This window comes from Conger conger, chromosome 2 (assembly GCF_963514075.1).
Source record: "Conger conger chromosome 2, fConCon1.1, whole genome shotgun sequence".
Lineage (NCBI taxonomy): Eukaryota > Metazoa > Chordata > Actinopteri > Anguilliformes > Congridae > Conger > Conger conger.
This window is the reverse complement of record NC_083761.1, coordinates 5,377,214-5,393,079: the sequence shown is the minus strand read 5'-3', so window position 1 is coordinate 5,393,079 and position 15,866 is coordinate 5,377,214. Positions and strand designations below refer to the sequence as shown.

The following is a 15,866-nucleotide window of genomic DNA, read 5'->3' as shown; positions in this document are numbered from 1 at the left end:
GAGTGTGAGTGTGAGTGTGTGTAGTGTGTGTGTACGTTTGTGTGTGTGTGTGTGTGTGTGTGTGTGTGTGTGTGTGAGTGGTGTGTAGTGTGTAGTGTGTGTCCTCAGGGGGCTGGGCATGCTCCAAGGTCCAATAACCAGCCTTGGGTAGAGAGGGGGTGGAGCCTGACCAATAGCCAGCCATATTTATAGAGGGGGCGGAACCTATCCAATAACCAGCCATGGGTAGATAGCCAGGATAGATGGCCAATAGCCAACTGGGTTAGTGTGAAGGTTGCACCTTTCTTCACACAATTCTTGAGCCAGGAGGTAGAACTAATTAGTGAAATCAGCTGACTGCGTTCATGGGTGGTAGAAACACAGGGTGGGGCTTTTACTTTTTGTCCCCTGGACTTCACAACCTCTGTCCAATAACCAGCCATGGGCAGAGAAAGGGGTGGTCCTTGTGTGATGATAGCCAATCATAGGCCAGGATGGGGGGCGGGCTTGAAGCAGAAACATGAAACCCAGGAATGGCATGATGAATGATGGAAGTTGTCATGGTTACATGACCCCTGTGTGACCCCCTCGGTCATTACCCTGTTCAGGAGCAGCTCAGATATGAGGCGGAAGAGGTCGCCAACAAGGCATCATGGGAGAAAAAGATGGCAAACACCCAAAAGAGGTACTGACCGCCCTGTGCATGCAGCTGGTCAGTGTGCATTAACTGTCTTGGAAGGCCAATCCCAATTTTCTTTTTTTTTTTTACATTCTCATTTAATTTCTCACACTTTCTCTTTGCTCCTCAATTTCTTTATTGGCATTTACTGTGTTGACAAAGCAGATGTTTCAAAGAGCAACAACTGGTCAAAAAAAGTCAATGACAGAACATTTCCCTCTCTCCCTCCCTCTCCTTCTCTCTCCCCCTCCCTCCCTCTCTCCCTCTCTCTCCCCCTCCCTCCCGCAGTCTGCTGCAGAGGCTGGAGGGGAAGTGTAAGGACATCTCTAAGATGGCGGCGGACATCACGCAGAACGTGTCCCTGCGGCAGGGCATGGAGAGGAAGAAGGTGATCCAGCACATCCGCAGCCTGTACAAGGTGGAGCTGAGCGGCAGCCGGCACTGGCAGGAGCTGGAGCAGCAGCTCACGCACGACCGGTGGGTCAGGGGTCAGGGGTCAGGGGGCAAAGCGACATTTGGTTCAGGCAGTAAGAGCGGTCGTCTGGCAGTCGGAGGGTTGCCGGTTCCATTCCTCCCTGGGTGTGTCGTTGTCCCTGTTCCTGGAGACCTACCGTGCTGGAGGTTTTCGCTCCAACCCTAACAAAGCACACTTCATTCAACAGCTGGAGATCTTCTTCAGCTGCTAATTAGCTGAGTCAGGTGTGCCAAATTAGGGTTGCCATGAAAACCTACAGGATGGTAGATCTCCAGGGACAGGGTTGGTTACCACTGCCCTAAACTGTGGTTATTGTCCTCAGTGAAGATATATAAACACCTTGCGTGGCAGCCAACCGCCATTGGTGTTTGAGTGTGTGTGTGTGTGTTGTGTGTGTGTGTGTGTGTGTGTGTGTGTGTGTGTGTGTGTGAATGGGTGAATGAGAAGCATCAATTGTACAGCGATAAAGGTGCTGTATAAATGCCAACCATTTACCATTTGGTAATGGAGAAAGGTGGTAATTTCAGCTATCGGCTCCTATTCCACTCCAGCCTTGCCGTACGAGAGGCCGGGAAGGGCCATGAGGATGTGCGGTTACGCAGGTCCACTGCTCCTCTCTGGGAGAAGCCAGAGGAAGCGTTTAATTTCAAGGCACTGCTGTGCATGCACGATGGGGAACGACTGCAAGACGAATAGCAGTTTTCCTCTGTTCTTCAATTTAGTACCTAATAATTATAATGCCCCTCTGTGAACAGCTCATCATAAAAAACGTTCCCATAGGGAGCCATTGTAAAAACAGCGCTGTTGTCTGCGTAAGCAGTTTGAAGCGTGGAGCAGGTTGGGCCGGGGTTGTTGCTCTCTGGGCGGCTTTGGATGGTGCAATGGGCAGTGTGTTTCAGTGTATTTGTACATCGTGTGTGTGTTTCAGTGTGTTTGTAGATTATGTGTATTTTTCAGGGTGGTGTGTTTGGGTTTGTGTCCTCTGTATATGTGTGGTACCCCGTTTCAGGGCGGTGTGAGTGTGTACTAACAACAGTGTGTTGTACCCTGTTTCAGGGTAGTACTGTACTAGCTCTACAAGAGTGTGTACTAACAGCAGTGTGTTGTTCCCCGTTTCAGGGCGGTGTGAGTGTGTACTAACAACAGTGTGTTGTACCCTGTTTCAGGGTAGTACTGTACTAGCTCTGTATAAGTGTGTGTACTAACAGCAGTGTGTGGTACCCCATTTCAGGGCGGTGTGGTACGACCCGGCCTCGTACCCCACGTCCTGGCAGCTGGACCCCACGGAGGGGCCCAACCGGGAGCGTAGGAGGCTGCAGAGGTGCTACCTCACCATCCCCAACAAGTACCTGCTGAAGGACCGCCGCAAGCCTGAGGGTATGGAGGGGGGGAGAGGGGGGCGCTCCCAAAACTAGAGCCTGATTTGTGCTTCTGCGTCGCGTCTGTAGCTTCTGCGTCGCGTCTGTAGCCTCTGCATAGATTCAGTGCAGAAGTATTAAATCGGGCTTAACGCGACGGTTCGCTATCGTTCCGCCACACGATGTAGAACTACCTCAGATGTACTTGGCTTTGCGCCCGATGTGAACCGCAACCTCAGTAGGCCCAGGGTCATAGAGTTCAGTGCGCTAAGCAAAAGTTGTTGCCCAGGTTACAAAGACGCCAGTGGGAAGATGTTGAATACTTTGAGTACCGCGATCCACCGAGGTGCTTAGTTGCCGTCCACGTGGTTTTTCCTCGAAAAGCAACCAAGCGTTTTGTGGAAATTACTGAGCCTTTGGAACTTTAACACGGAACCCTGGTCCTGGATGGCCACTGGATCTGCTGGCTTTCCTCCGTGTTTCATTTGATTTAAATTTATTGATCAGTTTAAGCAGTTGCTTATCCAGTTATCTCATCTTCTCTGGTTTCTCGGGCCTGAGTATTCTGTTGATTTTAAGGGGGAAAGGTAAAGTGTTGGCCGTTCCTGGGTTATAGAGTTTTAAAGGTGATTGGAAGACGTGATTATTTTGGGGATGTTTGAACTCTGATTCCCCCCCCCCCCCCTGTCCCACAGAACCCGTGAAGGCCCCCCTCTCCTTCCTGTTTGAGGACAAAACGCACTCCTCCTTCTCCTCCACTGTGAAAGACAAGGCCACCAGCGAACCAATCAGGTAGGCCCGTTCACAAGCCTGCAGTACTGCAGACGGCCACCAGGGGGGCCCGACCAGGCCGTTGAGCGGTGAACAGTCTGATGAGATGGCATGTTTCTCGGCAGGTTCACCAGGAGGTGCATCAGCGTGGCCCCCTCCAGGGAGACCTCGGGAGAGCTCCTGCTGGGTAAGACCTCCTGCCGTCAGGGTGGATCTGAGGACCACTGGAGGACACGTGTGCTGCCATCTCTACTTTACACAGTACTTTGCAAATTTGGTGATAAATTTCTCTCTGTCTCTCTCACTCACTCTCTCTCTCTCTCTCTCTCTCTCTCTCTCTCTCTCTCTGCAGGAAAGTCAGGGATGTATTTTGTTGAAGACAATGCTGCTGACTCCCACGACAGTCAGGTAACAGCCCGTACTCCCTCCCTCTTTCTCTCTACCATCCTCTCTCTCCTCCCTCTTTCTCTCTCCCTGCCTCTCTCTTTCTCTCAATCTCTTTGTCTCTCCCTCTGCCCTCCCTCTCACTCTTTCCCTCTCTCACTCTCCCTCTCACTCTCCCTCCCCCTCTCCCTCTCACTCCCTCTCTCTCCCTCTCTCCCCCCGTGTCTCACCCTAACCCTGCTGTGTGCAGAGTCCTCACGGGGAGACAGAGGCCGCCTCCTTCTCCTGGACGTATGAGGAGGTGAAGGAGGTGCACAAGCGCTGGTGGCAGCTGAGGGACAACGCCGTGGAGATCTTCCTCACCAACGGGAGGACCCTGCTCCTCGCCTTCCACACCAGCAAGGTCAGTACCGCTACTGACACTACTGACCACGCTACTGACCACGCTACTGACTACACTACTGACCCTGCTGCTCGCCTTCCACACCAGCAAGGTCAGTACGGCTACTGACACCACTACTGACACTACTGACCACGCTGCTGACTACACTACTGACCCTGCTGCTCGCCTTCCACACCAGCAAGGTCAGTACCGCTACTGACACCGCTACTGACACTACTGACCACGGTACTGACACTACTGACCAGGCTACTGACTACACTACTGATCCTGCTGCTCGCCTTCCACACCAGCAAGGTCAGTACCGCTACTGACACTGCTACTAACCACACTACTGACACTGCTACTGACCACGCTACTGACACTACTGACCCTGCTCCTCACTTTCCACACCAGCAAGGCAAGTACCATTGCTGACCACACTACTGACACTGCTACTGACTCTACTGCCCATGCTACTGAACGACGACTGACCACGTTACTGACACTACTGACCCTGCTCCTCGCTTTCAACACCAGCAAGGTCAGTAACACTACTGACACTACTACTGACCACACTGCTGATACTACTACTGACGCTGCTCCTCACCTTCCACACCAGTAAGGTCAGTACCACCATGCTACTGACACTAGTTACTATGCTACTGACACCAGCAAGGTCTGTTACACTACTGACTAGCATGGTAACACTCACATTACTGACACTACTGCTGACCATGCTACTGACACCAGAAAGGTATGTTGCACTACTGACACCAGCAAGGTAACGCTCACACTACTGACAACTGCAAGGTCAGTTCCGCTCTACTGACAACAGCAAAGCAAGTCAGGTGGTTCTCGCAACACCTACCCCACACTCAGTAACACCTGCGTCTGTCTGTCCGTCCGCTCCACAGTTCCGGGACGACGTCTACCAGAACATCCTGACCTCTGACCTCCCGAACCTGCTGGAGTACGGCAACATCACGGCGCTGACGCACCTGTGGGGCTCGGGCCAGATCTCAAACTTCGAGTACCTGACGCACCTGAACAAGCACGCGGGGCGCTCCTTCAACGACCTGATGCAGTACCCCGTCTTCCCCTTCATCCTGAGCGACTACGCCAGCGAGACGCTCGACCTGCACGACACCGCCATCTACAGGTCACTGTGTGCTACTGCACCCCTCTGCACTGTGGAGCTGTGCCCATTGCATCATTTTTATACAGAACTTACATAGAATTAATCCATAAAATGTGGGCAATACTACGTTATACCAGGTCTGGAGTCAGAGGATTTGATTCAGTTTGTGAAGATGGGATGATGAGGTTGGCATAAGCAGATTTGTCACTATGTGGGTAAACTGTACCTGTTACGGAAGGATGGGATGTTTACAGTTTCCTGTTCCTGTTCTCTGCCCTGTGACAGGAGCCTGAGCAAACCCATCGCCGTGCAGTCTAAGGAGAAGGAGGATCGATATGTGGACAACTACAAGGTGTGTGCACCGATTCGCCACTGTACATTACTGTGTGTGTTCTGATTGGCTACTGTACATTACTGTGTGTGTGCTGATTGGCTACTGTACATTACTGTGTGTGTGCTGATTAGCTACTGTATATTACTGTGTGTGTTCTGATTGGCTACTCTACATTACTGTGTGTGCACTAACTCACTACTACAAGCTACTTCATGTGCATAACAGTTGTCCCTACGTGAGTGTATATCATTCTATTGCATTGTGCTGTATATAAAAAGCAGGTTTAGACATAACCCATTGTCAGATCAATCAAATAGGCCCCTGGTCCTTATGTTTGTTGTACTCTTAGCATGTGAAATTGTACTTGCCCTGGTTATGGGTCTGCACTCTGCACCTTGTTGCACGTCGCTCTGGATATGCCAGTAACGTAGCGTAACGTAGCGTAGCGTAACGTAGCGTAGCGTAACGTAGCGTAGCGTAGCGTAACGTAATGTAACGTAACGTAACGTAGCGTAGCGTAACGTAGCGTAACGTAATGTAACGTAACGTAACGTAACGTAGCGTAACGTGCTGCCTGCGCTGTGAGTTGACCTGCCTGTCCCGCCGGGCGCTGCAGTACCTGGAGGAGGAGTTTCGGAAGGGCGTGCGGGAGGACGACCCCATGCCCCCCGTGCAGCCCTACCACTACGGCTCCCACTACTCCAACAGCGGCACCGTCCTGCACTTCCTGGTCCGCATGCCGCCCTTCACCAAGATGTTCCTGGCCTATCAGGGTGAGGGGGCGGGGCCCCGGCTTCCGCCGGGAGTCTCTCGTCAGTCGCGTGTGTGTGTGTGTGTGTGTCGTGTGTGTGTGTGTCGTGTTATGACGTCATAGCCAGGAGTTTATGGGAGAGATTCTGCATCTGTGGGTGGGCGGAATAATTAATATATTCCAGTGTTAGGGTGGGGGTGGGGATGTGAGCTGTCGGGGGGGGGGGGGGGCTTCTGGAGGAGATCTTACCCCAGGGCTGCTCAACTCCAGTAGCGCTGTCATACCCCAATGTGCTGACTCACTGTCGTCAGTTCACATCCTGTGGCGCTAATCACAAAATGTAGTGGGGGGTCCCAAACCAAATTCCCACCCTTGACTGTCACTGTTCTGCCACTGAGTCATCCCCCAGTTTAGCCAGCTTATTAACCCCAAACCCCCCTCACACACACACACACACAGACACACACACACGCGCGCACCTCAAAAGATGTGTGGAGATTCACCCTGGCCGAGGGTTTCCTCCTTCGCCTTTTAGAAGAGCTCTGAGACGGTGAGATTAAAGCGTTCTGTTAATGAAGTCCATTATCATTACCGTTCGTCTCAATTAGCAGCACTGAGACACACCTCACAGGAAACGAGAGCCATTCTATCGCACCCTGCCCACCCGACAGAGAGGGAGGGAGGGAGGGAGGGAGAGAGAGCCTGGCCCCTTTCCGGAATATTCTCTTCAAAGGCAACACGGAAATTACAGTCCGGTTCGCCTCTGCGACTTCATTCAGCCCACCGAACCCTTTCTCTGCTCTAGACAAACGCGCGTCGCCTTCAAAAGGTGTGCGGTTTGAGGATCTTTAGTTTTTGATCTTTAATGTGATCGATTGATCCTTTTGTTTCTGTCACACGCTTCGCTTTTTTGTGCCACCTCTCCTTCCCGTCCAGTGCGGCGTTCCGGGTGAACTCGGAAACTCGAAACTCCAACCCGGGAGCGTTTCATTGGCTGCTTCGTAGCAACCGTTGGTAACGCTGTCACTAGCTCTGATGCTTCCTGAGGAACTTTATAGCAAACACTGCTTGTTGGGAACACTAAAAATAGATGATAATAATAAGGTACATAAGAGTTAACTGTTGTTCACCGTTATCGTGTATTCCGATCCAGTCATCCCCTCCTACTCAGCAACTCGGAGCTGAAAAATGATTCCTGACTTTTCGACTCGTAATTACAAGCTAACGGGCCGCTCCAGCAATCTTTCCTGGTAGGAAGGTCATAATTATGAGTTTCCGAAATATCTGGAACGCAGTTTAAGAAAAGCCTTTCTGCTTCCCCTGGGTGCTGAACCTTTTCAGATGATGTCATTTCCTGTGTCCCTCTTCCTGATTGGACCAGACTCAAGCTTTGATATTGTAGTTCCATTCTGATTGGGCTACACCAGAGCTTGACATCTCATCTTCTGTTCTGAATGGACCAGGCCAGAGCTTTTAATGTCCATGTTCCATTCTGATTGGACTAGGACAGAGTTTTGATTAACCGGTGTGCGTTCTGATTGGACAGATCAGAGCTTCGACATCCCGGACCGGACGTTCCACTCCATGAACACCACCTGGCGTCTCTCCTCGTACGAGTCCATGACGGACGTGAAGGAGCTGATCCCGGAGTTCTTCTACCTGCCCGAGTTCCTGGTCAACAGGGAAGGTGAGTCTGGGTACAGAGGGATTATGTGTGTGGCTCCTCACGGTTAGGGCCCGTCCACACACCTCACCAAGAACAATAACTGTAACTACACGATAATAATGTTGTTTTAAAAATCACTCCAGCTCAAGCAGATGCCGTTCTACACACCACAACTATAACGACACTGACAGTGATGAACTGTATCTTTGGAATCACTTACCGACCTGCGCGAATGATAAACCGCTGACAGCCAATCAATTGGCTATTTTCGGAATGTTTTCTTTCATCGGTGTGGATTTCCACACCGTTATATTTCCGTTTAAAAACTGCTGCGCACTACTGATCATTTGAAAAGAATTTCACAGGCATTTTGACCGTTTTTTAAAGAGTGTTTAAAGTACGTACTTGACCCAGCGTAGTCTGGTCGAGTCTCGGTCGCCTGCTCTCCGTCGATCACCGTGTCCCCCCCCCCAGGGTTCGACTTCGGCGTGCGGCAGAACAGCGAGAGGGTGAACCACGTGAACCTGCCGCCCTGGGCCCGGAACGATCCGCGGCTCTTCATCCTCATCCACCGCCAGGCGCTGGAGTCGGACCAGGTCTCGCAGATGCTGTGCCAGTGGATCGACCTGGTCTTCGGCCTCAAGCAGAAGGGCAAGGCGGCCGTGCAGGCCATCAACGTCTTCCACCCGGCGGTGAGAGGGCGACTTACTGACCAATGGCTGACCACGTTACTGCTTCATGACCCAGATCTGACCAATGGCTGACTGTGATCTGATCATGTAACTACTTCATGACCATGATCTGACCAATGGCTGACCACGTTACTGCTTCATGACCATGCTCTGACCAATGGCTGACCACGTTACTGCTTCATGACCATGATCTGACCAATGGCTGACTGTGATCTGACCATGTGACTGCTTCATGACCATTATCTGACCAATGGCTGACCACGTTACTGCTTCATGACCATGATCTGACCAATGGCTGACTGTGATCTGACCATGTGACTGCTTCATGACCATGATCTGACCAATGGCTGACCACGTTACTGCTTCATGACCATGATCTGACCAATGGCTGACAGTGATTTGATCATGTAACTACTTCATGACTGTGATCTGACCAATGGCTGACGGTGATTTGACCATGTGACCGCTTACTAACTGTAACCTGACCGTTTATTGGCCATGACCTGACTGACCTGACCTGATCATACAACTGATTACTGATGGTTATTTTATAACATTTTCCAAAAGTTAAACCCCTCTCCTCTTGTTCTCAGACGCACTTTAAGGTATATAAAGTTAAACCCCTCTCTCTCAGACGCACTTTAAGGTATATAAAGTTAAACCCCTCTCCTCTCGTTCTCAGACGCACTTTGGGGTATATAAAGTTAAACCCCTCTCCTCCCTCTCAGACGCACTTTAAGGTACATAAAGTTAAACCCCTCTCCTCTCCCTCTCAGACATACTTCGGCGTGGACGTGTCGGCGGTGGAGGACCCGGTGCAGAGGCGGGCCCTGGAGACGATGATAAAGACGTACGGCCAGACGCCGCGGCAGCTCTTCAGCGCCTCCCACATGAGCCGGGCCGGCCCGCGCCTCCTCATGGAGGGGGAGCTCCCCGCCGCCATGGGCCTCCTGGTGCAGCTGGCCTTCCGGGAGACCCGGGAGCACGCCAAGGAGGTGGTGTACCCGGTGCGTACCCCCTGACGACCGCGTGTTTCTGTGTTACTGTCGGATGCTGCATCTGTATTACATTACATTACATTACATTACATTAAATTACATTATTGGCATTTTGGCAGACGCTCTTATCCAGAGCGACGTACAGTTGATTAGACTGAGCAGGAGACAATCCTCCCCTGGAGCAGTGCAGGGTTAAGGGCCTTGCTCAAGGGCCCGACGGCTGTGCAGATCTTATTGCTGCTACACCGGGATTAGAACCATTGACCTTGCGGGTCCCAGTCATTTACCTTAACCACCACGCTACAGGCCAGCCATTATTCTGCAGGACTGTTGCTGTTTGGGGGTACTGTAACCGCTGAGGGGTTTTCAAGACCAGGCTTGATAGAGGTAAACTTTATCCGGCCTGGGTAAACTAAGGTACTCTCGGTAAACTAAGAGTTAGGTGCGGTTTAGTGGTAGGGAACGGTGAGTATATTACTGAGCTGAATGGCCTGTTCTTGTCATTATGTTATGTCATGGTGTTTGGTTTTGTGTTTCGGATTTCTGAAGGGTTAAAGTATTTGGATGTGTGGCTCAGCTCTGATGTAGACACGCTAAAGGGTTAAAGTATTGTGGTTGTGGCTCTGATGTAGACACGCTAAAGGGTTAAAGTATTTGGATATGTGACTCAGCTCTGATGTAGACACGCTAAAGGGTTAAAGTATTGTGGTTGTGGCTCTCATGTAGACACGCTAAAGGGTTAAAGTATTTGGATGTGTGGCTCAGCTCTGATGTAGACACTCTAAAGGGTTAAAGTATTTGGATATGTGACTCAGCTCTGATGTAGACACGCTAAAGGGTTAAAGTATTGTGGTTGTGGCTCTGATGTAGACACGCTAAAGGGTTAAAGTATTGTGGTTGTGGCTCTGATGTAGACACGCTAAAGGGTTAAAGTATTTGGATATGTGGCTCAGCTCTGATGTAGACACTCTAAAGGGTTAAAGTATTGTGGTTGTGGCTCTCATGTAGACACGCTAAAGGGTTAAAGTATTTGGATGTGTGGCTCAGCTCTGATGTAGACACTCTAAAGGGTTAAAGTATTTGGATATGTGACTCAGCTCTGATGTAGACACGCTAAAGGGTTAAAGTATTGTGGTTGTGGCTCTGATGTAGACACGCTAAAGGGTTAAAGTATTGTGGTTGTGTCTCTGATGTAGACACGCCAAAGGTTTAAAGTATTTGGATGTGTGGCTCAGCTGTGATGTAGACGCTCTAAAGGGGTTTCTGCCTCAGATCAGGGAGCGACGGGGTTGCCGTGTCCTGACATTTCTCCCCCCGGTCTCTGACAGAGCCCCCTGCCCTGGATAAAAGGTCTGAAGTGGGGGGAGTACGTGGGCTCCCCCAGCTCCCCGGACCCTGTGGTGTGCTTCAGCCAGCCCCACGGGGAGAGGTTCGGGTCCCTGCTGGCCCTGCCCACCCGCGCCGTCTGCGGCCTGTCCCGCAACTTCTGCCTCATGATGATCTACAGCAAGGAGCAAGGTACCCGCACCGACCAATCACGACAGAGTCTGCTGCGGACTGACACCCGCACCGACCAATCACAACAGAGTACCTGCTGCTGGCTGACCAATCGCAACAGAGTCTGCTGCTGACTGACACCCAGTCTGGCCAATTACACAAGCTGGATTCAGTACTGCTATATTCGCTCACCTCCAGCTTAGCTGACTAGCTCTTTTCCACGTGTATTGAAAGTCTGCAAAGCGCAAGGCACCCGCACTGACCAATCACAGCAGTACATGCTGCTGACTGACGGCCAGTCTGACCAATCAGATGGCTCCACACTGGAGCTGGATTTGGTACGCTGTGTACGCTTAGTTCCCAGTTATTGGATAAGCTCTAGTCCAGCTCTATTGAAAGTCTGTTCAAAGAGTACATCTATGGTGTGTAGGCTAATAGACACGTTGCATACATACTCATTCTATGCAATTCTGCATTTCAGTTCACAAAAAGAGCACAGTGTTTTTACCTTCAGTAAAAATATTAGCAGCAACATTACCATAAAAATGTTAATGTTGACCTACAGTCAAAATGTCAGGGTGCTGACCTGCTTTCAGAACCTTAGTGCTGCATGTTAGTGTGAAATGTTAGTGATGGCCTCCAGTCAAAATTTTATGGCCTTGACGAACAGGCAAAATTTTTGCGTTGACCTACAGTTTAAATGCTAAACTGACCCATGTTTACAATCTTGACCGATAGTTGCAAATCTTTGAGTTGGTCAGGTGGTTAAAATCTTTTATTTTTAGTTGGAGTGTTGAGCTGTAGTTGAAATGTTATAGTGTTGAACAATAGTTAAAATATTAGTCTTCAGCTATAGTTGAAACGCTATAGCGTTGAATAATAGATCAAATATTAAAATGTTGAGCTTTAGTTAAAATGTTAGTGTTGAGCTATGATAAAATGTTAGTGTTGAGCTATGTTAAAATGTTACAGCATCGAACAGTCGATAAAGTATTATTTTGTTGAGCTTTAGTTCAAATGTTATAGCGTTGAACAATAGATCAAATATTGGTGATGAGCTATGGCTATGGTTTGGAGTTCCATATATGGCACTGTGAGTGCGAGTACTGTACGGCACTTCACGACTTCACGACCTTAACCAATAGTATTGTTGTGAGCCCTGATTAAAACGACTCATTTTTCTCGACCAAAGCCCAAAGCCCCTTGAGATTTTTTGGTGTCGCCACTTCATATTGGGCTCGGGACTTACAGGGTCACAGCTTTTAAACGGCGGATAAAGTTGTAATCCGTGTCCGCAGGCGTACGGAGCATGCACAGCACGGACATCCAGTGGTCGGCCATCCTGAGCTGGGGCTACGCCGACAACATGCTCCGGCTGAAGAGCAAGCAGAGTGAGCCGCCAATCAGCTTCATCCAGAGCTCCCAGCTGCACCAGGTCAGCCCCGCGGCATCATGGGAAATTGAGTTTTTTTTTTTGCTCTGTTTTGACGTCTGAACCATCCTTGCTAGTCAGCAGTTGTCATGTTGTTCATTCTGTTATATACTGGCAATTGAATTGAGGTTAGAGGGGTGGTAAAATGATTTCACCGAAATGCATTAAGGCCAGTTTGTAGTTTTTATTGCGGAACGTTTCCGAAAGTCCGATTGTCGCCCCAAACTGTGGTCATTGTGGTCGTTGTCCCTGTTCCTGGAGATCTACCGTCCCGTAGGTTTTCACTCCAACCCTAACCAAAGCACACCTCATTCAACAGCTAGAGCAGGGCTGCCCAACCCTGTTCCTGGAGACCTACCGTGCTGTAGGTTTTCGCTACAACCCTAACAAAGCACACCTCATTCAACAGCTGGAGATCTTCTTCAGCTGCTAATTAGCTGAGTCAGGTGTGCCAAATTAGGGTTGCCATGAAAACCTACAGGATGGTAGATCTCCAGGGACAGGGTTGGTTACCACTGCCCTAAACTGTGGTTATTGTTCTCAGTGAAGATATATAAACACACTGGAGTCACACATCGCCTACTGATGGAACAGGCAGGCGCACACACAGGAAGCGCAGAGGAAGTTATTTCAGGTGCAATACAGGAAAAAAAGCGAAACGACAGCAAAACAAAAAAGAGAGGGAATGCCATGAGCTGAAATATGCTGTGTCTGCAGTTTTATTCTCGCCCAGGGGAGTCCCAGCGCCTTGTGTTCGTAAACCCGATGACGTTTCTCACACCTGTCCACTGTTACTAACACCTGGGGGTCTTTCCAATCGCTCTTTCTCCTCTGTTACCTTTTACTCGCTCCTGACCCGGAAAATCGATCAAAGTCCGCCATCTTTAAGGACATTCCAACCCGCTGAACGTACCTGCTAGGAGCTAGAAGTAGAAGTTAGCAAGAAAACATCGGCACATCCCTTGCGGAAGTATGTAATATTTTGGGAAGCTTGACGTGTAAACGATCAGCCTGTGGATCCACCTCTCCCCATCTGCCACGTCTGTAACTGACGTGGCTTCAAACTGACGTTCCATTTGCCTAATTCACGTTTTTCTCAATTTCCCTGTCTTCACTTCTTTTTCTTTGCCACTTTTCCTGGCCTCTCCCCATGGGTGGAGCTAGTAGATAAAAATAGATGGAAAAAGAAAAAAATAAATAAGCGATTGGAACGAGACCCCAGGAGTCGTTGCCCTCTGTGCTGCCCTTTCGTTTGTACTTCCTGTGTCAGAGGTCGCGCCGCGCTAACCTGTCCCCCGCTCTGGCGCGTTTTCGCAGGTGAGCAGTTGTGCCTGGGTGCCGGACAGCTGCCAGCTGTTCACGGGCAGCAGGTGCGGCGTCATCACAGCCTACAGCTGCCGCTTCACCGACACCACGGTACGGACCAATGACCGCGCGCGCCCGCGTTTCCCCTGGCAACCACGCCCCGCCCCCTGTCCGCATCACCAGCGGGGCCAGCGGGGGCCGCTTGGAGCCGTCTGTCGTGAATGCATTCGGGGGGTTTGACGGGTGTTACATTACATTACATTACATTACAGGCATTTGGCAGACGCTCTTATCCAGAGCGACGTACAGTTGATTAGACTAAGCAGGAGACAATCCTCCCCTGGAGCAATGCAGAGCCTTGCTCAAGGACCCAGCGGCTGTGCGGATCTTATTGTGGCTACCCCGGGATTAGAACCACTGACCTTGGGTGTCCCAGTCATTTACCTTAACCACTACGCTACAGGCCGTGTTGCAGGGGCAGAGGTTGTTAGTGAAACGCGAAAAGGGCTTCCACCGCCTCCCGCCGGCGTCTTCCAGGGCTGCCTTCTTCCTGTTCCTGTGTGTCAGACTGGAAACGCCAAGCTTCAGTGGCGATCGATCTGAATGCTTCCCTTTTAAAGATGAGCTGAAACCTAACTTAATGCTGTCCTTAATTTAGTTCACAGTGAACCAGCACTTGTGTGCTGTATAGGACACAAAGCCAAAGTTCATTGGTTTAAGCAAAATCAATTAATTACCGGATCTCATCCTGACTTCTGTTCTTGAAGGCCCACACGCATTCGCATTCTCTTCCTGGTTTCAGTATTTAGTATTTTAGTACTAAAACATCCGCAAAAACGTTCACACAGAGAGCAGTGATGTAGGCTGTCCCTAACCCCGCCCCCACAGCCCAATTCCTCCTGCCCCTCTGCCTCCTGTGGTCAGCTCTGCGTTAACATTCAGCAACATTACTCCGATAATTATTCAAAAACGTACATCATTTTACAAACGGCTAGGAAAAATAGCCTACTTCTGCCAAAATTGCAATGGTTTTACTTGAATCAGTATGCAACACAAATCTAAAGCTACAGGATGGTACGAAAAGCCGAAAAACATGCGTGTGGGCCTTTATATGTAATTAGATAATTAATTAGACAATGAATCTGGCCTCTGTGCTGATCGATAAGTTTGTGACGCGTGGATGAAGACCGCCCCCGTCCCCCCCATGTGATCGCTGCTCCGCGGCCCCGTCGGGGAGTGACTGGTGTTGCTGTAAACAGCGCATTAGCTCATTGAGGCTGGGTAATTACGCCCCAATAACAGGGCTGCACACAACACCCCTGCAATCACGCGTGGCAGAGAGCTGCGGAGGCTGCCAGTCCCTGCCTGCCCCTTTCAGACGGGGGCCAAGTCTCCGCAACGCGCCCGGAACCGGCAGGATGTGGGATCGCGGGCCGCGTCCGACACCGCTTACTTGCCTACTATTGAGTGTATAAGTTGAGTAGCCAGGATGAGAAAGTTAAGGAGGCAAAATTGATGATATACTGAATGTATTTGCAGGATTACTCTGAGTCTGCCCGAAACAAACTTTTAACTACTGTATCCTCAAAAATAGGATATGGTTTACTTGCTGAAAAGTTCGCTCGCGAATGGACTCCAGACATTAGCATATGATCCGGGAATTTTAAACACTACATTTACAGAAAATTTCACCTTCAAAACTTTCTCATCCAATGTACTCGATAGTCAGCAAGTAAGCCGTTTCGGACACTGCCTGTATTCAGGAGCACGTTGTGTACTAAAATATACATACTGAACAATAGGCAGCCTGTTTAGTAGGCAGTACATGTTTTTAGGACACTGGTTAGGAAGCGGTTTGGTACACGGTCTGTGACCTCTGACCCCTGAGTGACTGACAGCGCGTTCCGTGCAGAGCTGTGACCTCTGACCCCTGAGTGACTGACAGCGCGTTCCGTGCAGAGCCGTGACCTCTGACCCCTGAGTGACTGACAGCGCGTTCCGTGCAGAGCCGTGACCTCTGACCCC

At 50.2% G+C, this 15,866-nt stretch overlaps 1 protein-coding gene across 1 annotated transcript in view; it reads left to right on the top strand.

Annotated features, from left to right (window-relative positions):
- LOC133114242 (lysosomal-trafficking regulator-like) overlaps positions 1-15,866 on the top strand; it is a 105,174-nt gene that overhangs the window by 84,925 nt on the left and 4,383 nt on the right. Inside the window, 16 exon segments of the mRNA XM_061223451.1 lie at positions 588-664; positions 947-1,135; positions 2,365-2,510; positions 3,187-3,283; positions 3,388-3,449; positions 3,615-3,670; positions 3,897-4,049; positions 4,943-5,187; positions 5,452-5,518; positions 6,117-6,273; positions 7,798-7,938; positions 8,392-8,609; positions 9,386-9,616; positions 10,936-11,125; positions 12,403-12,539; positions 13,854-13,952. Of these exon segments, the coding sequence (XP_061079435.1) occupies positions 588-664; positions 947-1,135; positions 2,365-2,510; positions 3,187-3,283; positions 3,388-3,449; positions 3,615-3,670; positions 3,897-4,049; positions 4,943-5,187; positions 5,452-5,518; positions 6,117-6,273; positions 7,798-7,938; positions 8,392-8,609; positions 9,386-9,616; positions 10,936-11,125; positions 12,403-12,539; positions 13,854-13,952 (2,265 nt within the window).